Source organism: Streptopelia decaocto (genome assembly GCF_964273445.1).
Source record: "Streptopelia decaocto genome assembly, chromosome: 28".
In the NCBI taxonomy this organism is placed as follows: Eukaryota; Metazoa; Chordata; class Aves; order Columbiformes; family Columbidae; genus Streptopelia; species Streptopelia decaocto.
The window spans coordinates 158,545-173,487 of record NC_138683.1 but is presented as its reverse complement, the minus strand read 5'-3'; the positions used below and the strand labels follow the sequence as shown (position 1 = coordinate 173,487).

Below are 14,943 nucleotides of genomic sequence, written 5' to 3'. Positions count from 1 at the left end.
GGTCTATTTTCTGTCTTTTTTTCTCATTTTTGGGCCCTTTTCCCTCCTTTTTGGTCCCTTTTCCCTGATTTTTGGTCCCTTTTCCCTGATTTTTGGACCATTTTCTCTCATTTTGGGACTATTTTCCCACTTTGTGACCTTCCGCCCCCGCCCAATTTCTACAAAAACTCCCCCAAATTTCCCCTCCCCCCCCCCAGCAGCAAAACCCCCAAAAAATCCCCATATTTAGTAATTCCAACTTATTTTTTTGCCGTTCTCCTCAAGCCCTGGGCAGGAGGGACCCAAAATGACTCATTTTTGCCCTTTTCTACCTATTTTTTGGGCCAAAAATGACGCGGAAGCGCCGGGTGGGGCCGGTCCCGGGGGGGCCCTTTGGATTTGTCATATTTTGGGGGTTTTTTCTTATTATTTTCGCTATTTCTGGTAAAAATACCAAAGGGAGGAGCCACGGGTGAGGGGACACGATCGGCGTTTGGGGCGAGAAGAGGATTTGGGGTGAAAAAGGAGCTTTTTGGGAGTGGATTGGTAAAAATAACAAGTGAGGGGATTTTGGGGGGGTGGGGAAATGGGGGGGAGGGGGGAAATGGGGGGAAATGGGGGAAATGGGGAGAAAATGGGGGAAATGGGGGGGAAAAGGAAATGGGGGTGGGGAAATAAGGGGGGAGGGGAAATGGGGGAAGGGGAAAAAGGGGGGAAATAGGAGGGAAAAGGAAATGGGGGGGAGGGGAAATGAGGGGAAATGGGGGAAATGGAAATGGGGGGAAAAGGAAATGGGGGGTGGGGAATAAGGGGGGGAGGGGAAATGGGGGGGAAAATGGGGGAAATGGGGGGAAAAGGAAATGGGGGGTGGGGAATAAGGGGGGGGAGGGGAAATGGGGGGGAAAAGAAATGGGGGTGGGGAAATAAGTGGGGAAAAGGGAAAATAAGGGGAAAGGGGAGGAAGGAAATGGGGGGGTGGGAAAATAAGGGGAAATGGGGGGGGGAGGGAAAATAAGGTGGGAAAGGAAAATAAGAGGAAAAAGGGAAAATAAGGGGGGGAAGGGAAATAACGGGAAAGGGAAATAAGGGGAAATGGGAGGGGAAGGGGAAAAAGGGATAAATGGGGGGGAAGGAAATGGGGGGGTGGGAAAATAAGGGGGAAAAGGGAAAATAAGGGAAAATAGGGGGAAAAGGAAATGAGGGGGATGGAAAAATAAGGGGGGGAAGGGAAAATAAGGGGGGAAGTGGGAAAATAAGGGGAAATGGGGGGGAAGGGGGAAAAAGGGGAAATGGGGTGGAAAAGGAAATGGGGGGATGGGAAAATAAGGGGGGGAAGGGAAAATAAGGGGGGAAATGGGAAAATAAGGGGAAATGGGGGGAAGGGGAAAAAGGGGAAATGGGGGAAAAAGGAAATGAGGGGGATGGGAAAATAGGGGGAAATAGGAGGAAAAAGGAAATGGGGGGATGGAAAAATAAGGAGGAAAAGGAAAAATAAGGGAGGAAAGGAAAATAAGGGGGAAAAGGGAAATAAGGCGAAATGGGGGAAAGGGAAAAAAGGGGAAAGGGAAAATAAGGGGAAATGGGGGAAAAAGTGGAAAAAAGGGGAAAATAGGGGGAAAAGGAAATGGGGGGTGGAAAAATAAGGGGGAAAAGAGAAAATAAGGGGAAATGGGGGAAAAGGGGGGAAAAGGGGGGAAAAGGGGGAAAAGGAAAATAAGGGGAAACGGGGGGAGAAAAGGGAAAATAAGGGGGAAAGGGGAAAAGGGGGAAATTGGGGGAAATGGGGGGGGAAAAGGAAATGGGGGAAAGGGAAAATTAAGGGGAAAAGGGGGGAAAAGGGGAAAAAAGGGGGAAATAGGGGGAAAAGGAAATGGGGGGGTGGGAAAATAAGGGGGGGGAGGGAAAATAAGGGGAAAGGGGGGAAAAGGGAAAAAAGGGGGAAGGGAAAATAAGGGGGGAAAGGGAAAATAAGGGGAAATGGGGAAAAAAGGGGGGAAGGGAAAAATAAGGGGAAAAGGGGGGAAAAGGGGGAAATAGGGGGAGAAAGGAAATGGGGGGGGAAATAAGGGGGGAAAGGGAAAATAAGGGGAAATGGGGGAAAAAAGAAAAAAGGTGGAAAAAGGGGGAAAAAGGGGGGGAAAAGGGGGGAAAAAGGAAGGAAAAAGGAATTATGGGCCACGTGCAAAACCGAGCAATTTTTTAGAATTAAAATAGAGAATTTGAGCGTTTTCCTCACTTTTTGCAGCGAAACCGTCATGGCCGCCGGGCTGGGGCGGCGTAAAGCGGCTTCGCTGTCGCACGTCGTGATTTGGGGTGAGTTGGAACCTCTCTGGTCTCCCATCCAAGGACTGAACAGGGTGGACCCTGCTTAGCTTCCCAGACCAGGGTTCTATGGCTGGATCCATAAGGTCTCCCATCCAAGTGCTGAGCGGGGCCGACCCTGCTTAGCTTCCCAGACCAGGGTTCTATGGCTGGATCCATAAGGTCTCCCATCCAAGTGCTGAGCGGGGCCGACCCTGCTTAGCTTCCCAGACCAGGGTTCTATGGCTGTATCTATAAGGTCTCCCATCCAAGTGCTGAGCGGGGCCGACCCTGCTTAGCTTCCCAGACCAGGGTTCTATGGCTGGATCCATAAGGTCTCCCATCCAAGTGCTGAGCGGGGCCGACCCTGCTTAGCTTCCCAGACCAGGGTTCTATGGCTGGATCCATAAGGTCTCCCATCCAAGTGCTGAGCGGGGCCGACCCTGCTTAGCTTCCCAGACCAGGGTTCTATGGCTGGATCTATAAGGTCTCCCATCCAAGTGCTGAGCGGGGCCGACCCTGCTTAGCTTCCCAGACCAGGGTTCTATGGCTGAATCTATAAGGTCTCCCATCCAAGTGCTGAGCGGGGCCGACCCTGCTTAGCTTCCCAGACCAGGGTTCTATGGCTGGATCTATAAGGTCTCCCATCCAAGTGCTGAGCGGGGCCGACCCTGCTTAGCTTCCCAGACCAGGGTTCCATGGCTGGATCTATAAGGTCTCCCATCCAAGTGCTGAGCGGGGCCGACCCTGCTTAGCTTCCCAGACCAGGGTTCTATGGCTGTATCCATAAGGTCTCCCATCCAAGTGCTGAGCGGGGCCGACCCTGCTTAGCTTCCCAGACCAGGGTTCTATGGCTGGATCCATAAGGTCTCCCATCCAAGTGCTGAGCAGGGCCGACCCTGCTTAGCTTCCCAGACCAGGGTTCTATGGCTGGATCTATAAGGTCTCCCATCCAAGTGCTGAGCGGGGCCGACCCTGCTTAGCTTCCCAGACCAGGGTTCTATGGCTGTATCCATAAGGTCTCCCATCCAAGTGCTGAGCGGGGCCGACCCTGCTTAGCTTCCCAGACCAGGGTTCTATGGCTGTATCCATAAGGTCTCCCATCCAAGTGCTGAGCGGGGCCGACCCTCCTTAGCTTCCCAGACCAGGGTTCTATGGCTGGATCTATAAGGTCTCCCATCCAAGTGCTGAGCGGGGCCGACCCTGCTTAGCTTCCCAGACCAGGGTTCTATGGCTGGATCCATAAGGTCTCCCATCCAAGTGCTGAGCGGGGCCGACCCTGCTTAGCTTCCCAGACCAGGGTTCTATGGCTGGATCTATAAGGTCTCCCATCCAAGTGCTGAGCGGGGCCGACCCTGCTTATCTTCCCAGACCAGGGTTCTATGGCTGGATCCATAAGGTCTCCCATCCAAGTGCTGAGCGCGGCCGACCCTGCTTAGCTTCCCACATCAAACAAGATGGGGTGTTCTCAGGGTGCTATGGCTACATATATTATATATATGTATATATATGTTTCTCAAGTGTATGCTGATAGTATCTGAACTAAACCCTTTATTCAAGGGCAGATTAGAGGGGCAGGAGAACCTGTCTGGACCCAGCTGGTCTCCCATCCCAGTGCTGACCAGGGCCGACCCTGCTTAGCTTCCCAGATCAGGCGTTCTCAGGGTGCTATGGCTGGGTATATATAGATATAATATAGATATATAGATATAGATATGGTCTCCCATCCAAGTACTGACCGGGGCCTACCCTGCTTAGCTTCCCAGATCAGGTATTGTCAGGGTGCTATGGCTGTGTATATATATCTATATATCTATATATATGGTCTCCCATCCAAGTACTGACCGGGGCTGACCCTGCTTAGCTTCCCAGATCAGGCATTCTCAGGGTGCTATGGCTGTGTATCTATATCTATATCTATATCTATATCTATATCTATATCTATATCTATATCTATATCTATATCTATATCTATATCTATATATCTATGGTCTCCCATCCAAGTACTGACCGGGCCCGACCCTGCTTAGCTTCCCAGATCAGGTATTGTCAGGGTGCTATGGCTGTGTATATATATATCTATATATATGTATGGTCTCCCATCCAAGTACTGACCAGGGCTGACCCTGCTTAGCTTCCCAGATCAGGCATTCTCGGGGTGCTATGGCTGTGTATCTATATCTATATCTATATCTATATCTATATCTATATCTATATCTATATCTATATCTATATCTATATCTATATCTATCTATGGTCTCCCATCCAAGTACTGACCGGGCCCGACCCTGCTTAGCTTCCCAGATCAGGTATTGTCAGGGTGCTATGGCTGTGTATATATATCTATATATCTATATATATGGTCTCCCATCCAAGTACTGACCGGGGCTGACCCTGCTTAGCTTCCCAGATCAGGCATTCTCAGGGTGCTATGGCTGTGTATCTATATCTATATCTATATCTATATCTATATCTATATCTATATCTATATCTATATCTATATCTATGTCTATATCTATATCTATATATCTATGGTCTCCCATCCAAGTACTGACCGGGCCCGACCCTGCTTAGCTTCCCAGATCAGGTATTGTCAGGGTGCTATGGCTGTGTATATATATATATATATATATATATATTTATATAAGGTCTCCCATCCAAGTACTGACCGGGCCCGACCCTGCTTAGCTTCCCAGCTCAGACGAGATGGGTTATTGGCTAACATATCTCCAAATTAACATCACCAAACCCCAAAATCCCTCCAACCACCCCCAATTCCCCATTTCCCAGGCGTCTTCTCCTGCCTGGGGGTCTCGGCGTCGCCCCCGCGCCACCTGGGCGAGAACTTCGTGGCCGCCTTCATGCAGAACGAGCTCCAGCGCAGCCTCCAGAGCGACTTCAAGCTGCTCCTCACCGCCCGCTCGCCCGGCGCCTCCGTCACCGTCTCCATGAAGACGCCGGGGCTGCGCATGACGGTGCGCGCGGGCGCGGGGCAGCCGGTGCTGGTGAAGATCCCCCCGCAAGCCGAGATGGTGGGGAGCAAACCCTTCGGCAACGCCGTGGCCGTCAGGGCGTCCGGCGCCGTGGCGGCCGCCATGGTCAACGAGAAGCGCGACTCGGCCGACGCGGCCGCGCTGCTCCCCGTCCGCGCCTGGGGCGCCGAGTACCGCGTGGTGACGCCCAACGTGGGCACCGAGCGCTACGGCCAGTTCGCCGTGGTGGCGTGGGACGAACCCACCGAGGTCGAGGTTCATCTCAAGGCTGCCGTCACCTTCCAAGGGCGCTCGTACCCGCGCGGCGCCGTCCTGCGCATCCCCTTGGAGCCATTCGAAGCCGCCCAACTCCAAAGCCCGGCCGATATGTCCGGCACGAAGGTGTTGGCGGATAAACCCGTGGCCGTCTTCACCGGCCACACCTGCCTGGCGCGGTTCGGCCGTTGCGACCACTTGGTCGAGCAACTCTTGCCCGTGTCGGCGTGGGGCAAGACCTTCATCGTGCCGCCGTTGCCCTTCGAGACGCAGTCGGACATCGTCTACGTCTCCACCGCCCAACCCGCGCACGTCGAGTCCCAACACGGCGCCGCCAAGACGGCGCGCAAGCTCCGGCCCAACCGCTCCACGCTCTACGGCCTCCAGGCCTCCAACGCCTTGACCCTCAACGCCGACGCCGGCGTCCAGGTCGTTTTCTTCGCCGACGGGGGGAATAAAGGCGCCGTGTCCTACGACCCGTTCTTCATGAGCGTCCCGGACGTCTCCAGCTACTGCGACTCCTACAGCGTCGTGGCATTGGACGGTTACGACAACTACGCTGTGTTGGTGGCCAAGAGCTCGGAGACGTCGGGGTTGACGTTGGACAAGAAGCCGTTGGGGGACGTGGAGTGGAAACCCGTCCCCGGCACCGGTTACTCGTGGGCCGGGTTGAGTTTGGGTGACAAATTCGGCGTGCGGAAGGTGGAGCACCCAACGGCGGCGTTCGGGCTCTTCGGCGTGGGCGTCCGCGACGGGAAGTCCTACGGCATGGCGGGGCTTTGTGACAGCGGTGAGTGGCACCCGGTCACCTCCCCAGGTCCCTCCCGACCCTCGTTAGGGCTAAAATGGGGTTTTGTCCACGTAAATCAGCTATAATTAAGTGATTAGTGAAAGGAGGGGCCAAGCGTCACCCCAGGTTTGCAAGTCCAAGCTTAAGGTGCCTAAACCCACCTGGGATAGTTGTTTATCGCTAAATAATCCATTAATGAACGACCTGTAATTAATAATCAATGAAAGGAGACTCGAATGGTCACCCCAAGTGGTCAAGTCCAAGCTTAAGGTGCCTAAACCCACCTGGGATAGTTGTTTATCGCTAAATAATCCATTAATGAATGACCTGTAATTAATAATCAATGAAAGGAGACTCGAATGGTCACCCCAAGTGGTCAAGTCCAAGCTTAAGGTGCCTAAACCCACCTGGGATAGTTGTTTATCGCTAAATAATCCATTAATGAACGACCTGTAATTAATAATCAATGAAAGGAGACTCGAATGGTCACCCCAAGTGGTCAAGTCCAAGCTTAAGGTGCCTAAACCCACCTGGGATAGTTGTTTATCGCTAAATAATCCATTAATGAACGACCTGTAATTAATAATCAATGAAAGGAGAATCGAATGGTCACCCCAAGTGGTCAAGTCCAAGCTTAAGGTGCCTAAACCCACCTGGGATAGTTGTTTATCGCTAAATAATCCATTAATGAACGACCTGTAATTAATAATCAATGAAAGGAGACTCGAATGGTCACCCCAAGTGGTCAAGTCCAAGCTTAAGGTGCCTAAACCCACCTGGGATAGTTGTTTATCGCTAAATAATCCATTAATGAACGACCTGTAATTAATAATCAATGAAAGGAGACTCGAATGGTCACCCCAAGTGGTCAAGTCCAAGCTTAAGGTGCCTAAACCTACCTGGGATAGTTGTTTATCGCTAAATAATCCATTAATGAACGACCTGTAATTAATAATCAATGAAAGGAGACTCGAATGGTCACCCCAAGTGGTCAAGTCCAAGCTTAAGGTGCCTAAACCCACGTGGGATAATTGTTTATCGCTAAATAATCCATTAATTAACCACCGGTAATTAATAATCAATGCAAAGAGCCTCAAGTGTCACCCCAAGTGGTCAAATCTAAGCTTAAGGTGCCTAAACCCACCTGGGATAGTTGTTTATCACTAAATAATCCATTAATAAGCCACAGGTAATTAATAATCAATGAAAAGAGCCTTGAGAATCAACCCAGTTTGTCAAGTCCAAGCTTAAGGTGCCTAAACCCACCTGGGATAGTTGTTTATCTCTAAATAATCCATTAATAAGCCACCGGTAATTAATAATCAATGCAAAGAGCCTCGAGCATCACCCCAAATGGTCAAGTCCAAGCTTAAGGTGCCTAAACCCACCTGGGATGAATTTTAATCTATAAATAATCCATTAATGAATCACCTGTAATTAATAATCAATGCAAAGAGCCTTGAGCATCATACTAAATGGTCAAATCCAAGCTTAAGGTGCCTAAACCCACCTGGGATAGTTGTTAATCTCTAAATAATCCATTAATAAGCCACCAGTAATTAATAATCAATGCAAAGAGCCTTGAGCGTCACCCCAAATGGTCAAATCTAAGCTTGAGGTGCCTAAACCCACCTGGGATAATTGATTATCTCTAAATAATCCATTAATTAATCACCTGTAACTAACAATCAATGCAAAGAGCCTTGAGCATCACCCCAAGTGGTCAAGCCTAAGGTCGCTAAACCCACCTGAGATAATCCCGGCTTGACCGTATTAGGGTCTTGTTGACTGTCTATGGTGACGGTGACGCTCGGCCGGTCCCCACGGCCCCAAATCCCCCTCGCCATAAATTTGGGGGGCGAATGTGTGGCCCGTTTTGGTCCCCAGATCCCTGCCGGGCCGTGAAGTGTCGCCCCAAGGAGTCGTGCAAGACGGAGAACGCGGAGCCCAAGTGCGTCCACGACTACATGGGCACCTGCATGGGGTCCCCGCGCTTCCACACCTTCGACGGCGCCGCCGTGGACGTGGTCGGCAGGTGCGTCTACACCATGGCCAAATATTGCGGCGACGACCCGGCCCTGGTGCCGTTTGTGGTGGAGGAGAAGCCGGGAGAAGGATCTTTGGAAGAGGCGTTGGCCAACATCTACGTCTACGGCTTCAACGTCTCCATGCGCAACGGGGACGGTGGGGAAATCCAGGTGGGTTTGTCGACACCGCAATGGGGGTTTTGGGGCAAAAAAGGGTGTTTTTGGTGAACTGAAGTGGGTAAAATGTCACAATGGGTGAGGGGGGTTAATAATTAAGACAAAATGAGGATAATTAGCAAAATTAAGGAGTCGTTGAGCAATGTCTACAGCTTCAATGTCTCCATCCGCAACGGGGATGGTGGTGAAATCCAGGTGGGTTTGTCGACACCGCAATGGGGGGTTTGGGGCAAAAAAGGGGCTTTTTGGTGAACTGAAGAGAGGAAAATGTTGTGGTGGGTGAGGGGGGATAATAATTAAAAGAAAATGAGGTTAATTAACAAAAACAAGGAGTCGTTGAGCAGAGTCTAAGGCTGAAATGTCTCCATCCGCAACGGGGACGGTGGTGAAATCCAGGTGGGTTCGTCTAGGCCGCAATGGGGGGTTTGGGGCAAAAAAGGGGCTTTTTGGTGAACTGAAGAGGGGAAAATGTCACAGGGGGTGAGGGGGAATAATAAGTAAGAGATAATGAGGATAATTAGCAAAATTAAGGAGTCGTTGAGCAATGTCTACAGCTTCAATGTCTCCATGCGCAACGGGGACGGTGGGGAAATCCAGGTGGGTTTGTCGACGCCGCAATGGGGGTTTTGGGGCAAAAAAGGGTGTTTTTGGTGAACTGAAGTGGGGAAAATGTCACAGTGGGTGAGGGGGGATAATAATTAAAAGAAAATGAGGTTAATTAACAAAAACAAGGAGTCGTTGAGCAGAGTCTAAGGCTGAAATGTCTCCATCCGCAACGGGGATGGTGGTGAAATCCAGGTGGGTTCGTCTAGGCCGCAATGGGGGGTTTGGGGCAAAAAAGGGGCTTTTTGGTGAACTGAAGAGGGGAAAATGTTGTGGTGGGTGAGGGGGAATAATAAGTAAGAGATAATGAGGATAATTAGCAAAATTAAGGAGTCGTTGAGCAATATCTACAGCTTCAATGTCTCCATCCGCAACGGGGACGGTGGGGAAATCCAGGTGGGTTTGTCGACGCTGCAATGGGGGTTTTGGGGCAAAAAAGGGGCTTTTTGGTGAACTGAAGAGGGGAAAATGTTGTGGTGGGTGAGGGGGGATAATAAGTAAGAGATAATGAGGATAATTAGCAAAATTAAGGAGTCGTTGAGCAATGTCTACAGCTTCAATGTCTCCATGCGCAACGGGGACGGTGGGGAAATCCAGGTGGGTTTGTCGACACCGCAATGGGGGTTTTGGGGCAAAAAAGGGGCTTTTTGGTGAACTGAAGTGGGTAAAATGTCACAATGGGTGAGGGGGGTTAATAATTAAGACAAAATGAGGATAATTAGCAAAATTAAGGAGTCGTTGAGCAATGTCTACAGCTTCAATGTCTCCATCCGCAGCGGGGATGGTGGTGAAATCCAGGTGGGTTCGTCTAGGCCGCAATGGGGGGTTTGGGGCAAAAAAGGGGCTTTTTGGTGAACTGAAGAGGGGAAAATGTTGTGGTGGGTGAGGGGGAATAATAAGTAAGAGATAATGAGGATAATTAGCAAAATTAAGGAGTCGTTGAGCAATATCTACAGCTTCAATGTCTCCATCCGCAACGGGGATGGTGGGGAAATCCAGGTGTGTTCGTCGACACCGCAATGGGGGTTTTGGGGCAAAAAAGGGTGTTTTTGGTGAACTGAATTGGGGAAAATGTCACAATGGGTGAGAGGGGTTAATAATTAAGACAAAATGAGGATAATTAGCAAAATTAAGGAGTCGTTGAGCAATGTCTACAGCTTCAATGTCTCCATCCGCAACGGGGATGGTGGTGAAATCCAGGTGGGTTTGTCGACACCGCAATGGGGGGTTTGGGGCAAAAAAGGGGCTTTTTGGTGAACTGAAGTGGGGAAAATGTCACAGTGGGTGAGGGGGGATAATAATTAAAAGAAAATGAGGTTAATTAACAAAAACAAGGAGTCGTTGAGCAGAGTCTAAGGCTGAAATGTCTCCATCCGCAACGGGGACGGTGGTGAAATCCAGGTGGGTTCGTCTAGGCCGCAATGGGGGGTTTGGGGCAAAAAAGGGGCTTTTTGGTGAACTGAAGAGGGGAAAATGTCACAGTGGGTGAGGGGGGTTAATAATTAAGACAAAATGAGGATAATTAGCAAAATTAAGGAGTCGTTGAGCAATATCTATGGCTTCAATGTCTCCATCCACAAGGTGGTGAAATCCAGGTGGGTTTGTCGATACCACAATGGGGATTTTGGGGCAAAAAAGGGGCTTTTTGGTGAACTGAAGAGGGGAAAATGTCACAGTGGGTGAGGGGGGAATAATAATGAAAAGATAATGAGGATAATTAAGAAAATCAAGGAGTCGTTGGCCAACGTCTACAGCTACAACGTCTCCATCCACAAAGTGGTGAAATCCAGGTGGGTTCCTCTAGGCCGCAATGGGGGGTTTGGGGCAAAAAGGGGCCTTTTTGGTGAACTGAAGAGGGGAAGATGTTGTGGTGGGTGAGGCAGGAGTTAAAATTAAATGAAAATGAGGTTAATTAAGAAAATCAAGGAGTCGTTGGCCAACGTCTAAGGCTACAACGTCTCCATCCACAAGGTGAAATCCAGGTGGGTTCCTCTAGGCCGCAATGGGTATTTTGGGGCAAAAAAGGGTGTTTTTGGTGAACTGAAGGTATCAACCCCAACTGTCTCATGTCCCACAGGTGAACGGGGACCCCGTGGCGCTCCCGGCGGCGCTGGCCGGCGAGCGGGTGCGGGTGTCGCGCGCCGAGGGCCGCACGACGCTGCGGGCGGACTTCGGGCTGCAGGTGACGCGCGACGCCGACGGCGCCGTCATGGTGGCCGTGCCCAGCAGCTACTTCGGGGCCACCTGCGGGCTCTGCGGCAACTTCAACGAGGACGCCGAGGACGAGATGAGGAGGCCCGATGGGTCCGTGGCCGCCGGACCCGAGGATTGGGCCGAGAGTTGGCGCGACCCGGCGTGCCGGGATGGATGCGATGGGCGAGAGGAGAGGGAGTGCGGTGAGTTGGGGTTTGGGCCTGGGTCCCACCCCGGACTCCTGGGTCCCTCACGGACTCCTGGGTCCCACCCCGGACTCCTGGGTCCCTCCCGGACTCCTGGGTCCCACCCTGAACTCCTGGGTCCCCTCCCGGACTCCTGGGTCCCCCCACGAACTCCTGGGTCCCACCCCGAACTCCTGGGTCCCTCCCGGACTCCTGGGTCCCTCCTGGACTCCTGGGTCCCCCACTGCACTCCTGGGCTCCCCCCGCATTCCTGGGTCCCTCCCGGACTCCTGGGTCCCTCCCAGACTCCTGGGTCCCACCCGCACTCCTGGGTCCTCCTACAAACTCCTGGGTCCCCCCCTGAATTCCTGGGTCCTACCCCGAACTCCTGGGTCACACCCTGCACTCCTGGGTCCCTCCTGGACTCCTGGGTCCCACCCCGAACTCCTGGGTCCCTCCCGAACTCCTGGGTCCCACCCCGAACTCCTGGGTCCCTCCCAGACTCCTGGGTCCCCTCCCAGAATCCTGGGTGCCTCCCAAGTGCCTGGGTCCCTGGGGCACTCCTGGGTCCCACCCCAAACTGCTCGGTCATTCCCCGCCAAGTCCTGTGTTCCCCCTGAACTCCTGGGTCCTTTGGGGCACTCCTGGGTTCCCTCCCTGACTCCTGGGTCCCTCCCTGACTCCTGAGTCCCTCCCGGACTCCTGGGTCCCTCCCGCACTCCTGGGTCCTCCCACGAACTCCTGGGCCCCTCCCTGACTCCTGGGTCCCACCCCAAACTCGTGGGTTCCCCCTGAACTCCTGGGTCCCTGGGGCACTCCTGGGTCCCTGGGGCACTCCTGGCTCCCCCCATTAACTCCTGGGTCCCTCCCGGACTCCTGGGTCTCCTCCCAGAATCCTGGGTCCCTCCCAAATGCCTGGGTCCCTGGGGCATTCATGGGTCCCCCCCCCGAACTCCTGGGTCCTCCCCTGAACTCCTGGGTCCCTCCCGAACTCCTGGGTCCCTCCCCTGAACTCCTGGGTCCCTCCCGGACTCCTTGGTCCCCTTCCAGAATCCTGGGTCCCATTCCAGAATCCTGATTCCCATTCCAGAATCATGGGTCCCTCCCGAACTCCTGGGTCCCTCCCGAACTCCTGGGTCCCTCCCGAACGAATTCTTCTCATATTTCCCATCTCCAGATGAAAAATGCCCCCAAACCAACCAATTAGAGACCTGCGGGTCAACCCCCACCTCCCGGTGCACCCACAACAACCGCACGTACACCCCCGGGGAGGAATTTTGGGGGGACACCAGCTGCCGGCGCCGCTGCCGCTGCGAGGCGGGGGGCGCGGTGACCTGCCGGCCGTCGGGGTGCAGGGGACACGAGAAATGCGTCCTGGCCGACGGCGTCGCCGAGTGCCGGGCGTCCAAGATCTTGACGTGCATCGGCACGGGCGACCCGCACTACACCACCTTCGACGGGCGGCGCTACGACTTCCAGGGCACCTGCGTTTACCAATTCGCCGCCCTCTGCGCCCAAAACGGGACCCTCGTCCCCTTCAACGTCACCGTGGAGAACAACAACCGCGGCAGCAAGGCCGTGTCCTTCACCAAAACCGTCACCTTGCAGATTTACGGCGACACCATCACCATGAGCCAAGAGCACCCGGGGAAGGTCAAGGTAGGCGCCCAACGCGGGGGTGGCACAAATTCCGTCAGAAATGTAACTTTTTGCCCCAAATCTCGCTTTTTTGACCCTTTTTGGTGGTGTTAATTTCCACCTGTTGTCTCCAGGTTGGTTGGGCTGGGTTTAGTTGAGTTGGGTTGAGTTGTGTTGGATGGGGTTGAGTTGGGTTGGGTTTAGTTTAGTTGGATTGGGTTGTGTTGGGTTGACTTGGGTTGGGTTTAGTTTAGTTGGGTTGGGCTGGGATTAGTTGAGTTGTGTTGGGTTGCATTGGGTTGAGTTGAGTTGGGTTGAGTTGGGTTGACTTGGGTTGGGTTGGGTTTAGTTTAGTTGAGTTGAGTTGGGTTGGGCTGAGTTGGGTTGGGTTGAGTTGAGTTGGGTTGAGTTGGGTTGGGTTTAGTTTAGTTGGGCTGGGTTGAGTTGGGTTGGGTTGGGTTGGGCTGAGTTGAGTTGGGTTGAGTTGAATTGGGTTGAGTTGGGTTGGGTTGCATTGAGTTGGGTTGGGTTGCGTTGGGTTGGGTTTAGTTGGTTTGGGTTGGGTTGCGTTGCGTTGGGTTGGGTTTAGTTGGTTTGGGTTAGGTTGCATTGGGTTTAGTTGCGTTGGGTTGGGTTGTGTTTGGTTTAGTTTGTTGTAGTTGGGTTGCATTGGGTTGTGTTGGGTTGGGTTGCATTGAGTTGGGTTGAGTTGAGTTGGGTTGAGTTGAGTTGGGTTGGGTTGTGTTGAGTTGGGTTGTGTTGAGTTGGGTTGGGTTGAGTTGAGTTGGGTTGAGTTGGGTTGAGTTGAGTTGGGTTGGGTTGCGTTGAGTTGGGTTGAGTTGGGTTGAGTTGGGTTGAGTTGAGTTGAGTTGAGTTGAGTTGAGTTGGGCTGGGTTGTGTTGGGTTGCGTTGAGTTGAGTTGAGTTGGGTTGAGTTGGGCTGGGTTTAGCCGAGTTGGGTTGGGTTGCATTTGGTTGCGTTGCAAAAACTCTTTAATTTTACATGTTTTCATGCATTTTCTGCACAGAAATTCCCACAAAACACCTTGATTTTGACCATTTCCACCCCGTTTCCCCCCCCAGGTCAACGGCGAGCTCCTTGACTTCCCCTTCTCGCGCCGCGGCTTCTTCGACCTTTACCGCAGCGGCGTCCACGGCTTCGCGCGCGCCGCGTCGGGGCTGCGCGTCTCCTTCGACTGGCACAGCTACGCGCGGGTGCTGCTCCCTGCCGACTACGCCACCCACGTCTGCGGCCTCTGCGGCGACGCCGACGGCGACCCTGACAACGACTTCGTCACGCCCGACGGCCGCCGCGCCGGCGATGAGGTGGAGCTGGGCGCCAGCTGGACGGTCGCCTCCCCCGTTGGCTGCTCGGCCGGGGGGTCGCCGGGGTGCGACGAAGAGCAGAAGCGGATGTACCGCGGGATTGGGTTTTGCGGGGTGATCGCCGACCCCAAAGGGCCGTTCCGGGGGTGTCACGGCGTCCTGGAGCCGGCGCCGTTCGTGGGCGATTGCGCCTTCGACGCGTGTCAGTACCGCGGGCACCGCGACACGCTGTGCCGCGCCGTCGCCGTCTACGCCGCCGAGTGCCAGAACCGGGGCGGGAAGGTGGAAGCCTGGAGGACCAAGGATTTCTGCGGTGAGTGGCCCCAGTGGCCCCCATTTGTCCCCAACGGTGTCCCCAATGTCCCAAATGTCCACAATGTCCCCCAAACCATCCCAAATATCCTCAATGACATCCCCAGCAACGTCCCCAATGTCCCCAATGACGTCCGTTATGATGTCCCCAGTGTCCCCAATGAT

At 53.2% G+C, this 14,943-nt stretch overlaps 2 protein-coding genes across 2 annotated transcripts in view; one reads left to right on the top strand and one right to left on the bottom strand.

The window, feature by feature from the left end:
• NPHS1 (NPHS1 adhesion molecule, nephrin) overlaps positions 1-2,236 on the bottom strand; it is a gene marked incomplete at its 5' end in the record, with an annotated part of 43,486 nt that extends 41,250 nt beyond the window's left edge. The window contains one exon of the mRNA XM_082073917.1: positions 2,216-2,236. Coding sequence (XP_081930043.1) covers positions 2,216-2,236 — 21 coding nt within the window. The remainder of the gene's footprint in view (positions 1-2,215) is intronic.
• The window catches only part of FCGBP (Fc gamma binding protein), a 29,040-nt gene continuing 14,542 nt past the window's right edge, over positions 446-14,943 (top strand). The window contains exons 1-7 of the mRNA XM_082073916.1: positions 446-525; positions 2,225-2,292; positions 5,071-6,318; positions 8,206-8,516; positions 11,203-11,521; positions 12,681-13,162; positions 14,224-14,779. Of these exons, the coding sequence (XP_081930042.1) occupies positions 2,235-2,292; positions 5,071-6,318; positions 8,206-8,516; positions 11,203-11,521; positions 12,681-13,162; positions 14,224-14,779 (2,974 nt within the window). The 5' untranslated portion in view covers positions 446-525; positions 2,225-2,234. The remainder of the gene's footprint in view (positions 526-2,224; positions 2,293-5,070; positions 6,319-8,205; positions 8,517-11,202; positions 11,522-12,680; positions 13,163-14,223; positions 14,780-14,943) is intronic.